Consider the following 25,915-nt stretch of genomic DNA (forward strand, 5'->3'; position numbering starts at 1 on the left):
TTCACTCCCACCCCCCGCCCTCCTCCCCTTCTACCACCCCTAGTTCGTTTCCCAGAGTTAGCAGTCTTTACGTTCTGTCTCCCTTTCTGATATTTCCCACACATTTCTTCTCCCTTCTCTTATATTCCCTTTGACTATTATTTATATTCCCCAAATGAATGAGAACATATAATGTTTGTCCTTCTCCGACTGACTTACTTCACTCAGCACATTTGCTTATTAATTTCCTTTTTTGCCACTAGATTGTGAGCTTTCTCAGATCAAGAGCCTGTTTGTTTCCTTCACTGCTAAATCCCTCGTGGTTAGCACATATTAGGAATTCAGTTAGCACACATCCATTCCTGAATGGATGAATGAACTTAGCACATGTTGGCTACCTCGCCAATGATCAATAAACACTAACCATCATCGTCCACTTATATGTGAAGTGAGCCTGAGTCGACCTCTCTACTTTTATTTACTTACAGGACACTGTTAAGATGGAGTTGCCAGCCCAGTGAATCTGAGGGCCAGACTGTGACCCCATAAAGGTACCAGCTCTTCAGGGACGTGTCCCTTAAGACCTTTTCTCCTCCACCCAGAGTCTGCTCCTGTTCTATCTACTCTGTGTTGCTGCTTTCAGACTTTACTCCCAGGAGGAAGTGGCAGAGTCATGGGTGTGGCAGGGTCACTGGGTTAGGCACTTGTCCCATCCTAGAGGCCATCTTTAGCTAAGGGCACGTGGCACCCTGAAAAATTCCAAAGCCACTTAAAACTGTCATGGATTTTCATATTTCTTTTTCTTAAATTTTTATTTATTTATTAGAGAGCAGAAGAGAGAGCGCACAAGTGGGGCAGAGCAGAAGGAGAGAGAGAAGCAGGCTCTCCGCTGAGCAAGGAGCCCAGGACCCCAGGATCATGACCTGAGCTGAAGGCAGATGCTTAACCGGCTGAGCCACCTAGGTGCCCCTAGAGATGTCCATTTAAATGTCATTACTAGGACAATTATTAAATTACACAACCAATCAGAATTACAGGCTGCTTAGAGGTTAAAGGATACTTGGCAACAGTCTTTGCCATCTGATGTCATACAACACACCTTTGTATGAAATGAAGGAAGGGCAGTTTTCTCCCACAGTATGGTTTCTTCTCTTCTGCAGACCAAAGGAACCCTCGTCTCCTCTGACTGAGATGTCTTTCATTAGCTGTTTGGATGGCCTGGAGTCTTCAAGGGCAAGCACTAGAGTTCCATAGTCAGCAGCAAGAAGAAATATGGAGGCCTTCAAGGCTCAGAACTTGTGGAAAGAGGGATCCCTGGGTGGCGCAGCGGTTTGGCGCCTGCCTTTGGCCCAGGGCGCGATCCTGGAGACCCGGGATCGAATCCCACATCGGGCTCCCGGTGCATGGAGCCTGCTTCTCCCTCTGCCTGTGTCTCTGCCTCTCTCTCTCTCACTGTGTGCCTATCATAAATAAAAAAAAAAAAAAAAAAAATTAAAAAAAAAAAAAAAGAACTTGTGGAAAGAGAAGCAGCCACTAATATAAAAAGCTTTCTATGGGCCAGGCCCTGTACGCAGTACTTGCTATAAATATATTCATATAGGCCTCAACAGCCACTCTATCAGATAAGTACTGTTAGAAGTCTCGTTTTACCATTGGGCAGACCAGGACACAGAGAGAATAAGTAACATACCCAGCATGTGGCAGATCTGGAATTCCAATTCAGGAGCCTGGGACCAGAGCCTCTGATTTTAAGGACTCAACTATTTGCAGGTGCAACAGACACCAAGCTTTACAGTGAGTACAGGAAAAGTGTTTGATTAGACTAAGCCAGACACAAAAAGATAGTTAGGGCGCAATCTCACTTATATATGGAATCTTAAAAAAAAAAAAAAAAAAGTCAAATTCATAGTAACAGAGAGTAAAACAGTGGTTATAGAGGCTGTGGGAGAAAATATATTGGTCACATGGGATAAGCCTTCCAGACACCTGGCTGATGGAGCATGCGACTCTTGATCTCAGGGTTTGGCAAACTTTGGTTATAAAATTAACAAGTTCTAGAGACCTAGTAAATAGCATTTATCAAATACCTGAAATTTGCTAAGAAAGTAGATCTGAAGTGTCCTCATCACACACACAAAAATAGTGGCAACTATGGGATGTGACAGATAGGTTAATTTCAGGACATTGTGTGGTATGCCTTACATATATACCATTTTTATTTGTCAAAAATAAAGAAAAATAAAACTTTGTTGCCAGGTGACAAGTCACAAGCACAAACTTACTTTGACTTCTTACTTTGTATTGATATCCAGCTTATAATCAGTACTGTGCACCAAGCCTTACAATAAAGGACAAATGAAATAATCCTGTTTTCTTTGGCTATTGAAAACATAGCTACTAGGACACGTGGGTGGCTCAGTTGACTGAGCATCTGCCTTCGGCTCAGGTCATGATCTCAGGGTCCCTAACCCCTTCCACCATATGAGGGGGAAGAAATTGCCAGTCTGGAAGCCAGAAGGCTCTCTCCAGAACTGTGGGAAATAAGTTTCTGTTATTTGTAAGCTACTCAGTCTGTGATTTTCCATTATGGCAACCCAGACTGAAACAGGGACCCAGGGCACCTAGATGGCTCAGTGGTTGAGCATCTGCCTTTGGCTCAGGTTGTGATCCCAGGGTCCTGGGATCAAGTCCCACATCAGGCTCCCTGCAGGAAGCCTGCTTCTCCCTCTGCCTACGTCTCTGCCTCTCTCTGTGTGTCTTTCATGAATAAATAAATAAAAGCTTAAAAAAAAAACAGCAGGGCCCTAATCCCATATTACTGGTTCCTTATTAAAGAGATTGGAGAGATTGGAGGGGCACCTTGGTGGCTCAGTCGGTGTAGCATCTGCCTTCAGCTCGGGTCATGATCCCAGGGTCCTGAGATTGAGCCCCACATTGGGCTTCCTGCTCAGCGGAGAGTCTACTTCCCCCTCTGCCTGCCACCCCCCCTGCTTTTGCTCTCTCTCTCTCTGTCAAATAAATAAATTTTAAAAGGGCAGCCCTGGTGGCTCAGCGGTTTAGTGCCACCTTCAGCTCAGGGTGTGATCCTGGAGACCCGGGATTGAGTCCCACGTCGGGTTCCCGGCATGGAGCCTGTTTCTCCCTCAGCCTGTGTCTCTGCCTCTCTCTCTCTCTCTCTCTGGTGAACAAATAAATAAAGCTTTAAAAAATAATAATAAATAATAAATTTTAAGAGATTAGATTGCAGCCAGAGGGATGGCCATGTGAACACAGAAGGCAGCCGTCTACAAGCCAAAGAGAGAGGGCCCAGGAGAAACCAAACACACCATTTTTTAAAAAACAGAGTGCACATGTGCATGTGCAGGGTGCAGGTGGTGGGGAGCATGGACGGGCAAAGGGAGACAGAAAATCTTAAGCAGGCTCAATGTCCAGCAGAGCAGGAAGGGGGAGGGGAGAAGGAGGGGCTCAATCTCAGGACCCTGAGGTCATGAGCCAAAACCAAAAGTCAGATGTTTAACCGACTGAACTACCCATGTGCCCCATTCTTACGCCTTGGTCTCAGACTTCTAGCCTCCAAAATTCTAAAAAAATAAATTTCTACATTTAAACCACCCAGTGTGTGGTGTTTAGGGATAGCAATCCAAGCAAATGAATATTCCTGCCATGTTCTCACTTGTAACAGGCTCTATGTGTGATTTTGGTTTTGATTTTTACAAGTCTTAGGGAATATTCCAGAGACACACAAAACCTAGAGGATAATATAGTGAACTCCTGTCTCATTAAGTATGTCAGGATAAGATGGGCTGTACAGCTAGAACAAACCCTAAAGTCCTGATGGCTTCATATAATACAAATTTATTTGCTGATCATGAGATTCCAGTGTGAAACAGACAGCCTTCCTCCATCTGGCTATTCTACCTGGAGTATGTGGCCTTCAGAGGCATCCGTGCTGTGGAGGGGTGGACAGAGGAGGCCCTCCAACTCTTTTGTTTTTTAAATTATTTTTATTTATTTATTCATGGGAGACACACAGAGAGAGGCAGAGAGAAAAGCAGGCTCTCCATGGGGAGCCCGATGGAGGACCAGATCCGGGGATCATGCCCTGAGCCAAAGGCAGATGCTCAACCTCAGAGCCACCCAGGCATCCCGGCCCTCCAGCTCTTAACTGCCTCAGCTGGGAAGTGACTTCCACTCACACACCATTGGCCAGAACTAGTCATGTGTCCACAATTTAACTGCAGGGCCCTCTGGGAAGTGGTAGCAGTGGTAGCAGGGCCCTCTGGGAAGTGGTAGGAGAGCATGTGGCTATTTGGTGAGCATTTACCATCTCTCCCATCCCTATCATGTGTTTCAAGAAATGATCATCACAGATACAGTGGAAGACCCAGAGTGCTTCTGTGATTGGAGCAGTTCTCCTGCATAACTTTTGTGGGCTTCAAGGCATTCCCATATCTTCTGTGAAACCTGTAGTTTCATGTTCCATTTTTCTGCTTTTTACCTGCTCTGGGCCTCTAGGGAGAGATGCATGGCTAGAAGCTAGAGGCAGTGGGCAGGAGCTCATTTTAGAAGTGGCCATTTCCGGGGTGCCTGGGTGACTTGTTCAGTTGGGTGTCTGCCTTTGGCTCAGGTCATGATCCTGAGGTCCTGGGATCAAGCCCCACATCAGGTTCCCTGCTTGACTGGGAGCATGCTTCTCCTTCTGCCTGCCACTCCCCCTGCCTGTGCTCACTTGCGTGCACGCGCTCTCTCTCCCTCTCTCTCTCTCTGTCAAATGAATAAATAAAATATTAAAAAAAGAAGTGGCCACTTCCTAAGAGTGTATTCCAATGTGATGGCTTTTCTCTTTTGTAATCTCGTCACCACAGGGAGCTCAGATAACTACTCACTGGCAATGCATTAAGTTTTGCTTTCAGCTTCCCATTCCCTCCCTCCACCTCTTGTTTTCTAGCATGATCTCCTTCTGTCCAGACTGTGGCAAAAATATTCAAGCAACATTCAAATTCTGCCCCTACTGTGGAAACATTTTGCCTGAAGAGGGACATGAAGGGTCCCAGACCTTTGTCAAACCTCTTACGTCATCTTTCAGAGGTAAGAACTGAGCCCTTGAGGGATGATGAGTTTGTGCATGCATGCATTTGGGGAGAGAGGACAGATGTCTTTGCAGCCTGTCTGACCCTGCACTGATCCCGGAGCTGACTCAGGCTCTGTCTACACTCAGTTTCTCAGTATCTGATCAGCTTCGTGGCTTTAAAGTTGACAACTCACACATTTCTGTCTCCAGCCTGGACTCCTCCCATGAAATCCAAAGTCATAGGTATATATCAGACTGCCTACAACACCTGTTGTGTGTCCCGTACGCATTCCCACATGTCCAGAGCTGAGCTCCTGATGTGACTGCCACCCACCCATCCCTTCCATAGGCTTCCCATCACGGTATAAATGGCAGCCATGTTAATCCAGTTTCTCAGACCAGACTGTAGCCATCCTTAGGACCTCTTTCTCTCCAACCCGACAACTTCAACCCTCTGGCAAATCTTATCCACTGTCCCTTCAAAATTGGTGCCTAATCATTAGACCACTTCTGCAACCTCCATACCACCATCCTGTACCGTCCCTCCCTCACCTCTCACTGGTAACTTGTTTGGCACCCAGGACCTTGCAGAGTTGGGTGCTGAGAAATCTCACTGACTGACTGAATGAAATAGCAGCAGTGGGTCCTGGCCAATGGAAAGCCTAAGCACAGATCCTGCTCTGATAAATCAAAATGAGCTTACTTGTCAGAAGGCCACAGAAGGAAGTCAACATGACATTCATTTTATCATTTGAGATTGCATTTGTCTGCAAGTAATAGAAAATGCTCTCTCAAGAGCTTAAAAAAAATGAACGAGTTTATTTTTTGTACTAAAAAAATCTGCAGGGGACAGTCCAGTGTAGGAAAGGTGTACCCAAAAAAAAAAAAAAAAAAAAAAGAAAGGTGTACCCATGATGACCCAGGTTGCTCCTGTCTTTCTGATAAGCTATCCTTAGCAGATGGGTTCCCCCCACCCATGCTTATTGCCATGAGTTTTCTTTAAAAAAAAAAAAAAAAAAGATTTATTTATTTATTTATGATAGACATAGAGAGAGAGAGGCAGAGACACAGGAGGAGGGAGAAGCAGGCTCCATGCTGGGAGCCCGACGTGGGACTTGATCCCAGGACTCCAGGATTGCGCCCTGGGCCAAAGGCAGGCGCCAAGCCGCTGAGCCACCCAGGGATCCCCTTGCCATGAGTTTTCAAGATGACTCTTCATCTTCAATATTGGGTCTACATCCCAGACATATACCCAAAGTATTTACCTTAAACTGAGTTCAGAGCCTGAGGGTGGGGAGGGTTGTTGGTTTTATTTTTTAGTACTTATTTATTTCAGAAAGAAAGAGAGAGAGCAAGCAGGATGGGCAGAGAGAGAGAGAGAGAGAGAGAGAGGATCTCAAGCACACTCTGCTGATCATGGAGCCCAATGCAGAGCTCAATCTCATGACCCTAAGATCATGACCTGAGCTGAAACCAAAAGTTGGACACTGGGCAACATGGGTGGCTCAGTGGCTTAGCGCCACCTTCAGTCCCGGGTGTGGTCCTGGAGACCCGGGATCGGGTCCCACGTCAGGCTCCCTGCATGGAATGGAGCCTGCTTATCCCTCTGCCTGTGTCTGTGCCTCTGTGTGTGTGTGTGTGTATGTGTGTGTGTCTCATGAATAAATAAATAAAATTAAAAAAAAAAGTTGGACACTAACCAGCTGTGCCACCCAGGCACCCCAGAGCCTTATTTTTAACTATAGCCTTCTCTGTTGCCAACCTAGGACTCCATTAATTTATTCACTCACCCAGTCATCAGGCAACAAATACACATGTACCATCTACTGTGTAGTTAGTTGCTGCTTGTCCCAGGTAGGTATTAACATGACACGTACCTGGTTTCTGGTTTCTCAGAGCTTTTGGAAGCCAGTAGGGCAAACAGACATTGAATACAGAATTGCCAGGAAAGCATATGATAACAGAAGGAAAGTAGATAGACCATGGAACCCATGTGAGGGAACTTTGTTTCTGGGATCAAGGAAGGCCTCCCTAGTGGATTAACATTCAAGCTGAGACCAAGGGATGATAAAAGATGATAAGTGAAGAGTGGGGTAAAGGTGAGGGAGTCATAAGAGTTTCAGGCATTGGGACATGATAAAGGGAAAAGCCATGAAATGGGAGGAGCCATACATGTTGGAAAAATAAAGAAAGACATCTTGCCTGGGGCAGACACCCAAGGGCTATGTAGACCATGGGCAAGGAGTTCAGGAATCACTGATGTAGTGGGGAGCTGTGAAGGGTTTCTACCAAGTGGGAGATACAATATGATTTGCATAATAAAAAGACCTCTCTAGAAAGTGAGAAGTGGGGGTGCCTGGGTGGCTCAGTCAGTTAAACGCCCAACTCTTAGTTTCAGTTCAGACCATGATCTCAGGGTCGTGGGATCGAGCCCCACATCAGGCTCCACTCTACTCTGGGTGTAGAACCTGCTTAAGATTCTCTATCTCCCTCTCCCTCTGCCCCTCCCCCTGCTCACATGCACTCTATAGAGAGAGAGAAAGAAAGGAGGAGGAAAGTGGATCAGAGGTATGAAAACCAGTCAGGAGGCCATTCATTCCAACCAGGAACGAACCACATTAGCTAAGTTAGTGACAACTGAAAGATTTCTGCTTTTAGTAATATGGCAGACTAAATGATAGGCAAAAGCCCCTTATGGTTCAGCACACCACAAAATGCTGGATAAAATATGAAAAGTATCTTTTTTTGAAAAGTAGGGCTTAATGGTTCCTATCACTCTGAGTCCTGTTGATGGTGGTCCTGGACTATTTGCCAGTCACTGGTGGTTTCAAGCCTGTTTTTTTTTTTTAAGATTTTATTTATTTATTCATGAGAGATACACAGAGAGAGAGGCAGAGACATAGGCAGAGGGAGAAGCAGGCTGCATGCAGGAAACCTGATGTGGGATTTGATCCTGGGACCCCAGGATCATGCCTGAGCCAAAGGCAGACACTCAACCGCTGAGCCACCCGGGCATCCCAAGCCTGGGTTTTAGTGGAGCATAAGAGACAAAGCTTAGGGCCTGAGCCGTCCAAGAGATGAGATTGGAAAACTGAAAATTTGGGACTCTTCAGTGGGTAAACCAGAACAAAAAAATGTTCCGCGGAAAAGGTTGCTGAAGACATTTATTTGTCTGTCTCAGCCTCGATTGTGGGTGAAAGATGGAAGAATGTCCTCTCTGAGAATTCCTAACCAAGAACTCACATCCTTACCAGTTTGGGTCCAGAATTTATATGATCTGTGTAGCCTCCCATAAAAACCTACATGGGAAAGTTAGTATAGGGATCCCTGGGTGGCGCAGCGGTTTAGCGCCTGCCTTTGGCCCAGGGCGCGATCCTGGAGACCCGGTATTGAATCCCACGTCAGGCTCCCGGTGCATGGAGCCTGCCTGCTTCTCCCTCTGCCTGTGTCTCTGCCTCTCTCTCTCTCTCTGATGTGACTATCATAAATAAATAAAAATTTAAAAAAAAGGAAAGTTAGTATAAAGCAATGAGGTGTGGGTGCCCCTCCCCAGCAGAGGTGAGCCTTCTCTTGGGAAACACCCTTTAAAGACAGATGTTAGACAGGTGCCTGGATGGCTTGGTAAGTTTACTTTCTGCCTCTTGATTTCAGCTTAGGGCATAGTATCAGGGTCATGAGATGGAGGCCAGTATCGTGCTCTGTGCTAGGCATGGAGCCTGCTTAAGATTCTCTTTCTCCTTCTCCCTCTGCCTTAGATAATTCCCACAGGACCAGGAGCTCCTAATCAATCAAAAGACACCAGGAAAAGGCCACTGTCAGGATAAACAACAAACTATAGATTCATACCCACAATGACCAGAGACCTCAGTATTAACAGATGAGAATATGTCCAAAACACATTTAATATGTTTAAAGAAATAAGAGAAGAAATTAAAAAAATCTAATGAAGAAGCAGACATTAGTTAGAATTGAAAAGGAACCAAATCAATTTGAAAAGGAACCAAATAAGTCAATCGGAGAAGGACAAACATTATATGGTCTCATTCATTTGGGGAATATCAAAAATAGTGGAAGGGAATAAAGGGGAAAGGAGAAAAAATGAGTGGGAAATATCAGAAAGGGAGACAGAACATGAGAGACTCCTAGCTCTGGGAAACGAATAAGGGGTGGTGGAAAGGGAGATGGGCGGGGGGTGGGGGTGACTGGGTGATGGGCACTGGGGGGGGGCACTTGATGGGATGAGCATTGGGTGTTATGCTATATGTTGGCAAATTGAACTCCAATAAAAAAAAAGAAAAGGAACCAAATCAAACCTATAACGATAAACACAAACACCATCATGACAACCAGAAACTTGTTGGATGTTTTAACTGCTGACCAGACAAAGCTAAAAAGAGAATTAATGGATTGGAAGGTAGGTCTGAAGAAATTGCCTAGAAGAGAACAGAGTGACAAAGTGATAGAAGATACACAAGAGAGGCCAAGATCCAAGGAGGGAAAAAAATAACTGAAATGAAGGGACAGTTTGCTTAGATATTTAGATGACAAGAGAAGCAAGGCTTGGCTCCAGAGATCAGAGGGAAGAGAGTGGTCTAATCCACCCTCAGGGTTCCTGGTTTAGAGATTCCTGGAAAAAGCCTTTGTAACCGTAGTCTGCATCCGGTCTTCCTTCCTCTAGGCTCAAGGAGACAGAACAACACCAGTCCTGAAACCCCCTCCAAAAAAGTGAAATGGTCCAGCTCTGTCACCTCCCCCTCATCATCCCTCTTCTCAGATGGTGACAGTTCTGGGTCTGAAGATACCGTGAGACCCACAGGTGAGAGTTGGGGTCAACCTGGCCCAACTAGATGGGGAGAAGGCAGGCGTCAGACAGTCTGGGGCTTCATTCCCCTGCTCAGGCACCCCCTACCCTGCCTGGACCCTTGTCCTTTCTGCCCCACCTGCTGGACTGGGAGTCCTGCACAGGCAGGGACCAGGTAGACTCATCTGCATAGGCCTTGTGCCAGCCAGTTAGCATGGCAGTCTTGAGGACCATGTGCCCATCTCCTTCGCAGTAGACCCTTGGATCTAAAGCCTCAGCCCTTGGTGTCTTCCCTCAGTCCCTTGTCTTCCTCCAGGCCCCACAGCCTCTTGCCATTCTGTGCCTTGGGTGGATGGTGGGTGGGAGGAATGGAGTAGGTAATATCCTTTCCTGTGTTCATGTCTCTCTCCTCACCATGCCATCCCATTCTCTTGCCAACCTGGGAGCCTGTCAAGGGCAAGGCCTCTGTCTGACAAATTTCTGAACCTCCCTTGTACTCAGCACAAGGCCAGTCCTATTTCAGGATATTTGGGGTTGAATGTCGGGAATGTCTTTTTTTCCCCTTGATAAACTTCTGCTCATCCAAAAAGACCCAACCCAAATGTCCCCTCCTCCAGGAAGCCTCTCTTGACTTCTTGAGGCACTATCAGTCTCTTTCTCATATTCCTCTTTACTGCCCTGTTTCAGACTCAGTTCTGACCAGCTGTGTCCAGGGTAGACTCCCCCACCAAATTATGGGCTCCCAAGGGAAGGGCCCAGGTTTGACTCATGTCTGGATCTCCAGCTTTCACATACAAGGACCTGCTTATGAAAGGTTCCAAGAAGCATGTGTTGAATGAACAAATGAATAAATTAACAGTATGATGAGCATTGTCCTATTACCCACCTAACTTTTCTTTCCCGGATGCTGCTTTTTTCCTCTATTCTGACCATCCTCCCACAGGGTCCTGGAGTATATCCTCAACCCCCCAAAGTAGCCCACAGACAACCAAGCGAAGCCCACAGATGACCAGGCAAAGCCCTCAAACACTGAAGCGGAGCCAGGTGACTGCCTCGCTTGAGGCTTTACCCACGAGGACGGTAGTGACGGACAAGAGTGGGAGGCAATGGATCCTGGCATCCTTCCAGACCAGGGACAACCAGGGCATTCTTTATGAAGGTACGCCATCCACAGGTGGGCAGCCGCTGGGCTGGGCGGGGGTGTCTTCAAGCCAGGTCAGGGGGAGGATTCTGAGAATGGAAGTGGAAGCCACCTCCCCGGTGCAGACATGCCTCGAGACAGCTTTCTCTTAGAATTGGGACTGCCAAGCTACCCCTACCCATGGGAGCTGGGCAGGTAGAACAAATGTGTGCAGGAGCCTGAGTGTGAGCCATCGGGAATGGTGGGGATTGTGGCCAGCTGGAAAGCAGGCGCCCTGTGTAAAGAGGCACTCCATCTCCGCCTTTGTCATGTGCACGCCTGGTGTGGCTGAATGATAAGGATGAAGATGAAGGTTCTATCTATCTTGCAGAGGTAGCGTGGAATCCCTTTCCCCCAAAAAATTTGATTTGAATGTTGAGAGTGGAGAGGGAGGCTATGAACAACTAATTGCTCACTTAATTGAGGTCTCTGGGGGGAGCAGGCCTGAACCTTATTGAGGAGAGGAAGGAAAGGCACCTGGTGTGGGTTTTTATTTGGTTAAGGGATAAGGCGAGGGCTCCCATGATTTGCATCTCCCACCGACAGCAAAGAAGGGAGCCCCCACGCTTGCTCACCAGCCTGCCCAGGTGTGGGACCAGAGGCAGGATCCAGCTTAGAAGCTGGCATCATCAAGCTTTAAAGAATGGAGTCAGACACCTGTTACAATGAAGAAAAAAAAGAACTGGGGTGGAAGTGTTAGTATTAACGAACCTGATGTTTATCGAGTGCTTATTCAAGGCCACTCTGTGTTCTAAGCACTTTGTAGGAAGCTTTGTCTTTTTTTTTTTTTAATTGAGATAAAATTGGGGATCCCTGGGTGGCTCAGCGGTTTGGCGCCTGCCTTTGGCCCAGGGCACGATCCTGGAGTCCCGGGATCGAGTCCCACGTCAGGCTTCCGGCATGGAGCCTGCTTCTCCCTCCTCCTGTGTCTCTGACTTTCTCTCTCTCTCTCTCTCTATCATAAATAAATAAATAAACAAATCTTTAAAAAAATAATTGATATAAAATTTACAACATATGAAATTGATGATTTTAAAGTTGCGGTTCTAACAAAAAATAATAATAATAATAAAGTTGTGGTTCAATGGGCTATAGTCCATTCATGGTGCAGCTCTCACCTGTATCTCATTCCAGAACATTCCCATCACCCCTAAAGGAAGCCATGTGTGAAAGCACTCACTCTGCATCCCCCTCTTCCCAGCCCTGGGCAACCACTAATCTGCTGTCTCTCTAGATTTCTCTATCGTGGACGTTTCAGATTTTGTGTCTCTCTTTCCCTCCACATGATGTTTACAAGGTCCATCCACATCAGAGCATGTGTCAGGACTTCTTGTGGCAGAGTAATACTCCCGGGTGTATGTGTATCATGTTTGGCTTCTCCATTTACCAATAAGTGGGGGTGTGGATTGTTTCCACTTTGGGCCATGATGACTAGTGCTGCTGTGAACATCTGTGTTTCCATGTGGCCATGTATTTGCTTTGTACTTCCTAACTCGTGGTGGATGTCCACATTGTACTCGATGAGGAAAACGAATCCCAGAGTTGTTAATAACTAGCCAGAGATCTGGCTCCAGAGGTCTTCCAAGTATTCAGGAAGAGCCAGAAATCTGGAGTTTGATCGGAAGCCTCTGATTTGGAAGTGTCAGCGGGACCACTGTAAGAGAGGTGGCAGCAGGACTGGTGAGGGCCGTGGAATGCGGAGCAGCATTACCCACAGGCATGTCACCTTTCTCCTTGGCCAGTTTGCCTCAGTCAAGAAGTGGTGGGGTTTTATGTCCTGTAGTTAAAAACAATCACAGTGAAACAACAGTAGCCAGAATTGCAATCTTTTTTTTTTTAATAGCCGCTGATGGTCTTAGCCACTCTGTACCCTGTCCTAAATTCACACCACCAGTCGGCTCATCTTATCCCTTAGTCCTACAGTGCTATAAGTGGGCACTCTTCCTTGTCAGTTCCCAAGTTACAACGTCATCCTCCCTGTCTCCTGGGAACAATTTGGGAGAACCAGTAGATGCCACTAGAAAAGCTACTAAATAGCTTTAGTATGCTAGTCGCACCTCCTCCCCTCATCATGACAACCAAAACTACCTCCAGACACTGCCAGATGCCCACTGGTTGTGATTAAGAACCACTGAGTCAGGGCATCCCAAACATGCCTCCAGCTAGGGAGAGACTCCATCAGTTGGTAACTGTCAGGCGGAAGTGCTATTATTTTTTTTTTTTTAAGATTTATTAGTTTATTTGAGAGAGAGAGAGCACAAGCTGGGGAAGGGCAGATGAAGAGGGAGAAAGGGAATTTCAAGCAGACTCCCTGCTGAGCGTGGAGCCTGAAGCAGGGCTCAACCCCATGACCCTGAGACCTCAACCTGAGCTGAAACCAAGAGTCAGATGCTCAACTGACTGAGCCACCCAGGTACCCCAGCGCTACGATTTTATTAGGCACCTTTCAAACCAGGCCCACAACAAAGAGGTTGGGGTAGAGATGGGCATGCGAAGCTAAGGTGGGGCATAGGCAAAGGCGTAGAGGCTAGAAACCCAGGAACGGGAGTGGGAAACATCAGGACCCTGGCATTGCTGGCAGTGAGAAGGGGCCATGGGGTGCCTGGGTCCCCAGCAAACTCTCCCCAACCTGGAGAGGTGGGAGAGTGCAGCCAGACCTCATGGGCTATCTTCCTGCCTCTGCTGACAGCTAGTTATCTGACCTGTTCAAGCGATGTTGTGACCTTGTACCTCATTTTCCTCATCTGCAGAATGGGACAGTAATACTACCGACCTCACAGGGTTGTTGTGGGGAAAATTACATAGGTAGAAGAAAGCATGGGAAAGTAGCCAGCACAGTATAAGTGCTTCCTGTCACCATTCTGGTTATGATGGATCCCAGAGCAGCGTCTTTGCTCTGGATTCAGCATCACCCGTCTTCTGGCAGTTTGCGGGCTTCCACCTGCTTGGCTGCTACACCCTTGTCTGCATTTGGAGCATGTAGGGACTCTCCATGTAGAGGTCTGCATCAGACAGGTGTCTCCTGGATACCAGAGTCTGGAGCTGAGGTTGGTAGCTGGACTCTGCAGGAGCCATTGACCAACCCCATTCCCCTTTCTGGGCCTCTGTTGGCTCCTCTCTGTGATGGGAATTCCCCAGCTGGCTCCCCAGGCTATTCGCAGGAGGGCCAAAAGGAGGAGTGGAAGAGAAAAGCCCTTCATAATCTGCAGAGTAGTACGGGAGATCATGTTTAAATTGCCAGCTGTGGGACACCTGAGTGGCTCAGTGGTTGAGTGTCTGCCTTCAGCCCGGGGCATGATCCTGGAGATCCAGGATCGAGTCCCACATCGGGCTCCCTGCATGGAACCTGCTTCTCTCTATGCCTGTCTCTGCCTCTGTGTGTGTCTCTCATGAATAAATAAATAAAATTTAAAAAAATAAAATTGCCAGCTGTTCCTGCCTGGTTCTGAGCGGCAGGAATATACCTGTCATCCGCCCTTGTGGGAACCCTGTGAGCTGGGTAGTGTTTGTATGTGTGAGAGGTGCCACAGTCAGCTCTAGACACTTGTTGATGATCTCTCCAAACCCCCTTCTCACAGCTGGACAGAGGACCCCTCTGTCCCCTGAGGTCTGAGCCTTTCACACATTTCCCTCTCTTAGGCTTGGCTCAGGTCACCCTTGGTCCTGAATCTGTTAACCCTGGATTCCTACCCTGCTCCAGCTAGAGCTTCTTGAGCACAAGGATGGCTCACCTCCCTGTCCCTCAGCTTCTTAGACAATACCAACCTGGATGTTAAGGGGTAGGAAAAAGGAGAAAAAGGAGGGAGGACTGAGAGAGCCGAGCCAAGGGGATGGACTACAGTGTTTCAGTTCATGGGCTCTGGATAAGCAAGGCAAAGGCAGCTCTGCCACTTACTGGCTGTGGGCCCTTGTGTCAATTATGATATTTTAAGACCTCTCACATGTTGAGCACTCCCAGTGAGCCCGGCTTTGTGCTCGGCCCTGGGGCTGGGTGGGTTTATTGAGTGATGTGTATGCAGGAAGAAACTAGTTCTAGCTATAATGCCTGCTGAGCTACTACGATGATCATTCCTGCTGGCCCATCTGAACCCTTGTGTCCAGTCCCAGGGGCGGACTTCATCACTGCTGTCTCACAGGTGTGGGAGCAGAGACCCAGAGAGGTCTAGCACCTCATGCAAAGTCACACAGAGAGTTGGTGGCCCAGTGGATTCTCCCTCCTGTATCCCTTGGCCTGTCTGAACCTTTGCTCTCATCTCCTTGGGCAGGTGGTGCTAACAGCAACAGCAGTAATAATAACATTGCAGTAGACCTTCCCAGGGCTGTCATGAGCATTAAAGGAAAAGCCATGTGTGTAAAGCCCACACTTAGCACCAGGTTGTTTATTTGTTTTTTTAAGATCTTTTTTATTTATTTGAGATAAAGTGTGAATGAGAGAAAGAAAGTGAGAGAGCATGAGCAGGGAAAGGGGCAGAGGGGCACCTGGGTAGCTCAGTGGTTGGGCATCTGCCTTCGGCTCAGGTCATGATCCCAGGGTCCTGGGATCAAGTCCCGCATCGGGCTCCCTGTGAGGAGCCTGCTTCTCCCTCTGCCTATGTCTCTGCCTCTCTCTGTGTGTCTCCCATGAATAAATAAATAAAATCTTAAAAAAAAAAAGAGGGAGAAGGGGTATCAGACTCCCTGCTGAATGGGGTGCCTGATCTGGGACTCAATCCGAGGACCCTGGGATCATGACCTGAGCTGAAGACAGACACTTAACTGACTGAGCCACCCAGGTGACTTTAGCATGAAGTTTGTAACTGAGCAGAAAGGGACAAACATGCAGGTGTTTACAAGGTAGAGGGGAGGAAGGAAGCAAGTGGTGGGTGCAGCCCCGCAATAGCCTCAGCTGGCCCCATGGGGGCTCTGGGGTGGAAGTGGTCTTCCAGCATGGTTGTGTCAGGCCAACACAGCTGGGCCTTTATATCCTCCTTGATCACCAATGGATATGGGCTGCCCCAGAATTGCAGCTGAGGGGATCCCTGAGGGGCTGAAGGCTACCTGTGACAGCGCTCCCCCGGTGGCAAGTCCTTTATCACAGGGGGGATCTGCATCCATCACACGGTGGTCACCCAAACATGTAGACGAATGCAAATAGCTGATGTGTTGGGGGTCCTCAGGACCATTCCACCAGGCTCAGTTATTCACAAGAAAGACCTACAGGCCTCAGCGTGTACTTGTTCTCATGCCATGACTCGCTACAGCAGAAGGACACAGCACAGGCAAAGGAGGGAAAGACACAGAAAGTCCAGGGGAACATAAACTTCCAAGAGTCCTCTCCCCGTGGAGTCACAGGGAGATGCAGGATGTACAAGAAATGACAACAGGTGTGAAATGTCATCTACCAAGGCCATTTCTGAAAGACTCAGCAGCTAGGGTTTCTCCTGGGAGCTGATGACATAGGCACACTCTGCCTGGAACATACCAACATTCTAGACACCCAGAAGGAAAGCAGCTGTTCAGCATAAGAGTTTGGGCACTGGGGGCCTCTCTTACTCCTAGAGAATGCTGGCACCCTCCGCAAATCCAGGTTCCCAGACACCAGTCACAGACCACCCTTGCAAGCAAGCCTTCTCAAGGAGAGAAGTCAGGCATTCTTGTTAATAACCCTTTTTATGTAGCTGAATATTAATAAGAAAAAAAAAGAACCTATTCGGAAATAGGAAGGAAGGAATTCTGAAAGCCCTGAGGTCGAGTATTCTCTGACCCTGCCAGAGAAGCAGAAGTGCTGGGATTTTGAGGCCTGTGACTCTCACCTTCCCTGTAGATTATAACCTTGCTCATTTTGTCCACTCACAGCTGAGTCTATCTCCACCGTCGCCTGCAAGTCAAGTCAGAAACAGAGATTCTCGCTTAAACTCGTGAGTGTCCCTTGGGACAGTGCCAAGAGGGGGAGGGCCCGGGGCTTGGGCACCACTGACCTCCAAGTCCCTGTGAGGACTGGCATAGGCAGGAGAGCTCGGCCTGGGCCTGCAAGGGGGTCCATGCCCTTGGGCGGGGCACATCTCTCTCCAGCCTCAGCTTCTTTATCAGAGGGGGCCTGGGAAGCTGCAGTGAGGTCTGCCCTGAATCCTGGTTCTGGTGCTGTCTGGTTGTGCAGTCCGGGCAAGTGCCTTCCCCCCTGGGGCAGAGTTTCCTCATCTGTGTGAGGGAACCACTAATAGCCATAGTGTGTGGCCCCCTTGCCCACTACCTGTCTGTGTCCTGTGTTTATTGAGCACCCACTGTATATCACTGTGCTGGGTATTGGGGTCCATCAGACAAGCAATCAGAAGGGGGGTCCCTGTGAAATCACACACAACCCTAGCATGCAGGAAACATGCACTCGAGGGGGGCCCAAAAGGGAAAAACAAGCCAAGAAAGTGAGAGCAACCAAGGCGGATGAGTCGTGTTCTTCAGCACAGAGGAAGAGCCCAATGAAAGGATATTGTCCTGGTTAGTAGCCTCATCATCATTATCCCTAAGAGCCGAACTGATGGATGACTTTTATTTTCTTCTCTTCATTTATTCACATTTGCTCACCCCTAGAAAACAGGGCAGCCAGTCCCAGTGCCCTTCCCTAGCTCTAGACAGAGGCCATGCAAGTGGGCTCCAGAGCCAGGCTCACAGATGAGTAATAGCACCTGCTTGTTGAGAGTCTGCTCCATGCCCGTGCTGGGCTAGGAGTCTCACAAGCAAGCCTGTGAGATAGTTACTCTGTTCTCCCATTTAACATATGAGAAAATGGGGACTTGATCACTTGCCCAGAGACACCCAGCATGCAGGTGGCTTTGTTTACTGCTGTATCGCCAGTGCCGGTAGAATGCTCAGCACATAATAGGTGCTTTATAGGAAGAAGGAATGAATGGCAGAGCTGAGATTCAAACCTAGCTCTTTAGCCCAGTGCTCTTAAGAAGCCAGCTGTACTAGTCGTATATAAACTCCATTTCAGGGGCTGAGGTGGCTGCCCCAGCTCCTACCATGTCTTCTACATTCCAGCCACCTGGAACAGAAGAGGAAAGGGAGAGCCTGCCCAGCCCTTTGAGGGCATAATCTGGAAGTTGCTCACATCTCTTCTGCTTACATCTGTGGGCCAGAAATTGGCGATAGGGTCATTCCTCGCCACAAGAGAGGCTGGGAAATGTAGTTTTTAGCTGAAGGCCACATGTCTAGGGAAATTTGTGAATCCTCTCATAAAGGAAGAGGAATCTGGGTAGTGGGAGATCATGTGGTCACATGAAGCACCCTAGGGGATTTGGTTATGATGTGGGGGTCATGGTGGTGGTTGCTGGCACTAACCCGGGGTGATGCATGGCCAGTGATGTCCTGGAAGCCCTTGCCAAAGAGCTTCCACTGTGACAGCCTTCTCCCCCTGCCGTTCCCGACTAGGATGCCAAGGATGGGCGCCTGTTCAATGAGCAGAACTTCTTCCAGCGGGCCGCCAAGCCTTTGCAAGGTATTTTGCAGGGAAATGGGCAAAGGGAAGAGAGTTAGGGATACTAGCTTGGCCAGAACAACTAGCTTGCCTCTGAAGGTGTGAGAAATATGGGCATGATATCACAGGCCCAGAGGTATGTGCCCTGTCACCCGTTGGGCCTCAGGCCTCAGAGGACAGACAACAGGGGTGGAGGCTGGTTATATGTACCAGCTCTGGAGAGCCAAGTGTTAAATTTTCAGAAGGACTGCAAGGCAGTTGCTAAACAGTCATTATTTAAGATTAATTCCATCGGGGATCCCTGGGTGGCTCAATGGTTTAGCACCTGCCTTCGGGCCAGGGCGTGATCCTGGAGTCCCGGGATCAAGTTCCAGGATCGAGTCCCGTGTCAGGCTTCCCTTCATGGAGCCTGCTTCTCCCTCTGCCTATGTCTCTGCCTCTCTCTGTGTGTGTCTCTCATGAATAAATAAATAAATAAATCTTTAAAAAAATAAAAATAAAATTAATTCCATCAACTTATAATCAAGTAGATTAAGAAAAATAATGAATATTTAAGTACTCAAAACATCACTTCCTTTTTTAACATTTTTAAAAGATTTTATTTATTTGAGAGAGAAAGAGCAAGAGACAGCAGGGAGAAGAGGGAGAAGCAGGCTCCCCACTGAACAGGGAGCCTGACTCAGGGCTTGATCCAAGGACCTGGGGGCCATGCCCTGAGCCAAAGGCAGACACCGAACTGACTGAGCCCCCCACACACCCCAAACTCATCACTTCCTAATTGTTTGTTTAGATACATACCAGCCGGCAGGCCATCTGGAACACAGACCTCATCCTTGCTTACATCCATTGTATGTTTGGTGAAAATACTATATGATGATGCGCTGGCATCTCTTCCAGCTCCACACTCTGTGATATAGGATCAGTGGCCTGAAATGGACTATGGTGGGAAGTATTGTTACCACAAAAATTGGCAAACCCTACCAATCAGGGCTATTTTCCCCTGGACAGATGGCCATTAAACTTTTATGAGCATGCCACTGGATCTGTTCCATCCAACTGAGACCCAGGAAGAGGGCACAGACCTCTAGTGATACCATGCCCAGTTGAGACATTTCCTGATCTTACTAGTTATACATGTGAATTCAGAGGTCCCTCTGTTCTTATCCCTTCCGCTCCAGATTTGTATATGCTTTCAGCCTTGTTCACCCCCCGTCACCTGCAGATAAAGATTACAGGCAGAGGTCAATGAGGAGTGCTCTGTCACCACCCTGCTGTCACCCGCCTACAGAAGTGGTGTCTCCATCTGGGAGACTAAGGGTCTGACCTGGGCTCAGGCACACTCTGCTTCTGCTCTGAGAATGGGCTATGGGCCCCAGGACCAGCTTGGCTCTAACCTCTCACTTCCCTGCCTCCCACAGTGAACAAGTGGAAGAAGCTGAACTCAGTCCCCCTCCTGGCCATCCCCACCTGTGTTGGTTTTGGCATTCACCAGGACAAATACAGGTGATTTCATTCACTTGCCAGCCACCTGGCTGGTCTCTTTCTTTCTCTCCCTGTCACATGGCCATTCACTTGCTTCCCTCTCCCCAGCTTTGAGCCAGGCAGATCCCCTAATGATCAAGAACCCTTGATCTCGCTCAGGGCCAGGACCTTGTAGCCCCCCAGCCAGAGTCCATCCATGCTGGCCTGTATCCTGCCTCCTCCCCTGGTCATCTCTCCCACCTCCTGGGACACTTCTATCTTCCAGGTTCCTGGTGTTTCCCATCCTGGGGAGGAGCCTTCAGTCGGCCCTGGATGACAGCCCAAAGCATGTTATGTCAGTGAGGTGTGTGTTCCAGATGGCCTGCCGGCTGGTATGTACCCAAAAGTTGCTGGCTCCCGTCCAGGGAATGGCACACTGGGTCCCAGATTCTCAATTGGCTTGTTCATTGACACATTCAGCCCCTGCCTCCCTCTGCTGGACACTGGGGGCTGGCATTTGACCGGAACAGGTGAACACAAGGCCATTAGAACCAAAGTGACAAGTATTTGCATGTGGGAGTTGGGGGAAGGGGCCCCAGCCTCAAAATGAGGGCCTCCATCGGGCTTTCTGGTGGAGTTTGTTTCTAAACTATGAGTGAGAAATAGCAGGGTGTTGGGATGCCTGGGTAGCTCAGCGGTTAAGCATCTGCCTTTGGCTCGGGGCATGATCCTGGAATCCAGTGATCGAGTCCCTCATCGGGCTCCCTGCATGAAGCCTGCTTCTCCTCCCTCTGCCTATGTCTCTGCCTCTATGTGTCTCTCATGAATAAATAAATAAAATATTTTAAAAGAAGAAAAAAAGAAATAGCAGGATGCTGGGTGGGATGGGAGTGGAGATACATGGGGAAAATATTCCAGGCCAAGGATACAGTGTAAGCTAAGACTTGTATAGGAGAGGGGGCCTGAGGCATTTGTTCATTGATTTATTCTCTCACTCATTCATCCCTTCATTAAATATTTATCAAATTGCTGCTGGGTATCAGACACTGTCCCCGGTGCTGGGAGTAACACAGACATGGTTTTTACATCTAGTGGGAGAGGGTGATACTAAATTTAACAGTTTCACAAGCTATGAAAGTTTCCTGAAGGGCAGCCCTGGTGGCTCCGTGGTTTAGCGCCGCCTTCAGCCCAGGGCCTGATCCTGGAGACCCAGGATCAAGTCCCACGTCAGGCTCCCTGCATGGAGCCTGCTTCTCCCTCGGCCTGTGTCTCTGTCTCTGTCTCTGTCTCTCTCTCTCTCTCTCTCTCTCTCTCTCTTTCTCTTTGTGTGTGTGTGTCTCCCATGAATAAATAAATAAATAATCTTAAAAAAAAAAGTTTCCTGAATAGAAGTGTGAAGTGTCCCTCTACTATGATGGAGGATACAAGGACCCAATTGAAATTGCTGGAGAGATGGAAGTGGCCGGTCAGCGACCTATTAGGTTTATCCCCAAAGCTTCTGTGCTAAGGACGTCTGCTGTGGGACATGCGTGACGGAAAGGGTTAGGTCGTATTGGGTTGGAAAGGTCAGTAGTGACCAGATTGCACAGAACACCAAGCTGAGGATCTGGAACTCTGTCCTGAGGGCAGTAAGGAGCTATGGGAGGATTGGGAGCAAAAGAGGGGCAGGGTCAGCTCTGGATACAGATAGACCCTGTGGGCCACATGGGGATGGGCTGGAGGGGGTGATAAGGAGGCCGGGTGAGGTTGGCATGAGAGGACAGGCCTGAGGAGATGAGCAATCTTCAATCACAAGTAGTGCCTCCTGACCTCAGGCCTAACTGGAGGTTCCTTCACCAGGCTTTGCCTCAGAGTCTCTTTGTATTCATTATGCTACTCATGGAGATGCTGCTTTCTCCCCCAGCTGGATGCCCTGGAGTTCCTCCATGAGAATGAATATGTCCATGGAAATGTGACAGCTGAGAACATCTTTGTGAATCCAGAGGATCTGAGCCAGGTAATAGGGGCTCTCTGGGCTCAGGATCTCATCCACCTCAAAATCTACATGTATTTCACAAAGCTTACTTCAGGTAAAGAATCACTGTCCATCATATATAAAGGGCTCCTTTGAATAAATAAGAAGAGATAAGCAACTTAGTAGAAAAATGGACAAAGGATGGGAAAAGCAGTTCATAGAAAAAGAAATCCACAGGTCAGTTAAATATGTTAAAAGATGCTCAGTCTCCCTAACTAATACAGTAATCATAGAAATGAAAATTAAAACTTCCTGTTTTAGGGATGGGCAAAACTTAAAAAGAATGGTATCTGTTGCTGATAAGGATGTAAGGAAACAGAAATTCTTTATATGCTGTTGGAAGTGTGAATTGGCCAACCTTTCTGGAAGGTAATTTGGATATAGCAGTCAAAATTTTAAATGTATATATATATATTTTTTTGATCCACCAGTTCCTCTTTTAGGAATGTGTCCTATCCATATATTCACAGGAATGTGGAAAGATGTATGTACAAAATGCTTCTGACAGCATTGATTGTAATACTCAAATGGGAAAACCTTAAACTACTGGTAGGATACTGATTAAATAGCGTTTTGAAGTAATTCTAATTACTTTTTCAGTTGCAAATAGGAGAAACCCAATTTAACATGGCTTTTAAAAAAATGTTTAAGGGGGTGTTGCAAATTATTGGCCCATTGAGTGGAAAAATGCAGAACTTCATTGGCTTCAGACAGGGCTGAACCAGTCTATCTGGCTCCAAATTTTAATGCCTGGAACCACTATTAAAGTGCAGGGGCCCTTGGGGCACTTGAGTGGCTCAGTAAGTAAAACTACTGCCTTCCACTCATGTCATAATCCCAGGGTCCTGGGATTGAGCCCCGAGTTGGGCTCCCTGCTCAGTGGAGAATCGACTTCACCCTCTCCTTCTGGGCTCATTCTCTCCATCACTCTCTCTGTCTCTCTCTCAAATAAATAAATAAAATCTTTAAAAAACAAACAAACAAAAAAAGTGCAGGGGCCCCTGGCTGGCTCAGGCAGAAGAGCGTGCAACTCTTGATCTTTGGGGTTGAGTTCAAGCCACACGTTGAGTGTGGAGAGATTACTTTAAAAATAAATAAACTAAAAAAAAATAATTTAAAAAATAAGAATAAAAATAAATAAACTTTACAGTGCAAAAAACTAGGTACCCAGGAAGAGGTATAGTGTGATCCCTTTGTGAAAAACTTAGAGCCCCTTCTGCATCCATGTGTGTTTACCAGTTATTCAAAGAAAACTATTTGAAACAAGGCATAAGAAACGATTATTTGTGGTTACTTCTGAGTGGTGGGTTGTGGGCTGGGGGTGGTTGGTTTGGGTTCTTTGTACTTCACAGCCTTCTGTACTGTTTGGCATTCAGTTACTTCAAATTGCGCCCATGATTGAAATCTCTGGGTCCTAAGCTCCAAACTGTATGGCTTCTCCACATGTCCACACAGGTGATGCTGGCCGGCTATGGCTTCACCTTCCGCTATGCCCCCAGAGGCAAACATGTGGCATATGTGGAAGGCAGCAGGAGCCCACATGAGGGGGATCTCGAGTTCATTAGCCTTGACCTGCACAAGGGATGCGGTAAGAGTCCAGAGAAGGGATTCGGGGCCAAGGAGACACGCTTCTCACACAAGGGCAGCGCTAGGTTTTTGTAGCCACAGACAGAAAGTGGCCAGACACAGGAATCACACTAAGGGAGTTATAATAGGGATTCAGAACCATGAATAGCCTGCATTAGGGAGTTGTAGGGCAGCCATTCAGCACCAAGGACCATTCAGCAAGCGGCTGGACACAAGGAGGTTCCACATGTCCAGGGGTTCAGATCCAAGATCTGGTTTAGACTTGGAACTTGAGAGTTGCCCAGTGACTCCAGAGAGTCATTCAGGAGAGGCTGTCAAGGAGACAACTAGCTATCCATGTCTGGAGCACAGGAATAAGTCTGGACAGAGAACCACATATCAGCAGTATCTCAGGACTTGTCAGCTGAAGCTCTGGGAGAGGAATGAGATTATCCAAAGAAAGTGTACAGAGTAAGAAGAGAGTACTTTGAGGAGAAGATTCCTTGAGATCTCAGCCTCTCCTTCCCAAATCCTTTGATAGCATGGCCATCCACATACCTACCCATGTCCTCCCACCAGACTGAGCTCCCACAGGGAAGGGGTGGCCTGGCACCTGTGCCTCCAGCATCAAGTGGTGGAAGTTCTGGTACAGTCAACTCTCAGTGCTGACTGAGAAGTTGAATGCATATACGAATTGTTGTCTAAATCATGTCATTCAGGAAGCATAAAAAAATAAAATCCCACAGTCTTCATTACCTTTTTCTATCTGGGCTCCTTCATGCCCTGCTCTGCCACCCCTGTTGCTCAGGTAATCCCACACCATACTCTGTCTCCATGAGACTGTCAAGGACAAGGACCCAACCAAACTCTTGTCTGGGATTTAAGAATGTGGAATGGGGCCTGGTGCACAGAGCTCTGAGAACTCAATGAATGAGTGCATGAATGAAAGACAAGTAGATGAGGGAGTAAACTAGTGAAAACAGGGATGTGGGCATGGCTGAGAGAGTGAACAAGAGTAATTGAGAGACTCGAGAACATAAGAGCAGGCAAATGAAAAGTGAATAAACAGGTGAGTGCCTGTGTGCTTGGATGGTTGAGTGCATGAGTGCATTAGGTCAGAGAGAGAAAGGAAGAGGGTGGATGTGTCAGTGAGTGGAGCATTCAGACTGAGCTGCCACCACCTGCCCTCCCTCACCAGGGCCCTCCCGCCGCAGTGACCTCCAGACCCTGGGCTACTGTTTGCTGAAGTGGCTCTACGGGATCCTGCCATGGACAAACTGCCTTCCCAACATCGAAGATATCATGAAGCTGAAAGAGAAGTGAGTCTTGGGGTCAGCAAAACCCAGCACTGGCCCGGCACCCTCGTAGGTGGGGCAGAAGCTCAGAACCCAGCAGGAAACAAAAAGGAGGGGGAGGCAGTGTCCAGCAGAGCCAAAGCCTTTGCAGTTCTCGGGCATGTCCTCTAGTATCCATTCCAGCAAACAAGCTCATGGGCTCTGGAGTCACACTGCCTGGGGTCAGGCTCCAACCCTGCCACTGCAGTGTGTTGGGAGGGAAGTCTAACTTCCACAGGCCTCAGTGTTCTCCATGGGATGAGATCTTATTAGCACCTACCTTAAGGTCTATGGAAGGTTTGGGGGAATAAGGTACACAGCACTCAGCACAGAGCCTGACCTGTAGAAAATACTCACCATGCACAGGACACCATGATTCATTCCTTCACAGACAAGTGGCCAGTGTGAGCAGTTAGGCCTGGGCCCTGCTTTAGCATGTGGCAACACCAGCCACCAGTGTCCACACTTCCTTTTCTGCCTTCTGCTTGTAAAACCACCAGATCCTGCTAGTTCTTGTTTAGATATTCAGCACCAAGGACAGCAGAAGAGTAGCTGAATGCAAAGAGACATTCAGTACCAAGGACAGCGAGCAGCGGGGCTGGGAAGGAAGTGCCCAGAGGCACTTTGCTCTTCAGCACCAAGGGCGGGAGACAGCCGGACACCACCACCACCACCACCACCACCCCCTCCAAAGCCCTGCAAGCCCAGAAGTTGGGATTCAAGATCTGGTGTAGCCTGGGGGCAGGGGTGAGAGTTTCCCAGGAGTCATCCAGGAGGTTCCATCTAGGAGGTGGTTAGCCATCCATGTCTGAAGTGCAGGAATGACGTCTAAAGAGACTCAGACCTCAATTGCTCTCTCAGGAGTTGTCAGCAGAAGCCCTGGGAGAGAATGGGATTATCCAGGGAAAGTGTGCCTGGTAGGAAAAGGGGAAACTCTAGGGAATGGCATCAAGTCCCTCATGCTGCTCAGTTCTCTATGCTGTGTCACTAGCTCATGTTGGGTAGGTCTCTCTCTCTCTCTTGTTCTGTTCTTTCCCTTTTATACCCCACCACCACCAT

At 48.0% G+C, this 25,915-nt stretch overlaps 1 protein-coding gene across 7 annotated transcripts in view; it reads left to right on the top strand.

Annotated features, from left to right (window-relative positions):
- VRK3 (VRK serine/threonine kinase 3) overlaps positions 1–25,915 on the top strand; it is a 37,218-nt gene that overhangs the window by 909 nt on the left and 10,394 nt on the right. For all 7 annotated transcript variants that reach the window (XM_038528154.1, XM_038528147.1, XM_038528151.1 and 4 more), the window contains exons 2-12: positions 468–530; positions 4,928–5,067; positions 9,729–9,866; positions 10,795–11,010; positions 16,867–16,928; positions 18,436–18,502; positions 19,900–19,984; positions 20,229–20,334; positions 21,846–21,938; positions 23,412–23,544; positions 24,721–24,841. In XM_038528154.1, coding sequence (XP_038384082.1) covers positions 4,929–5,067; positions 9,729–9,866; positions 10,795–11,010; positions 16,867–16,928; positions 18,436–18,502; positions 19,900–19,984; positions 20,229–20,334; positions 21,846–21,938; positions 23,412–23,544; positions 24,721–24,841 — 1,160 coding nt within the window. In that variant the 5' untranslated portion in view covers positions 468–530; position 4,928. The remainder of the gene's footprint in view (positions 1–467; positions 531–4,927; positions 5,068–9,728; positions 9,867–10,794; positions 11,011–16,866; positions 16,929–18,435; positions 18,503–19,899; positions 19,985–20,228; positions 20,335–21,845; positions 21,939–23,411; positions 23,545–24,720; positions 24,842–25,915) is intronic.

This window comes from Canis lupus, chromosome 1, assembly GCF_011100685.1.
Source record: "Canis lupus familiaris isolate Mischka breed German Shepherd chromosome 1, alternate assembly UU_Cfam_GSD_1.0, whole genome shotgun sequence".
Taxonomy (NCBI): Eukaryota; Metazoa; Chordata; class Mammalia; order Carnivora; family Canidae; genus Canis; species Canis lupus.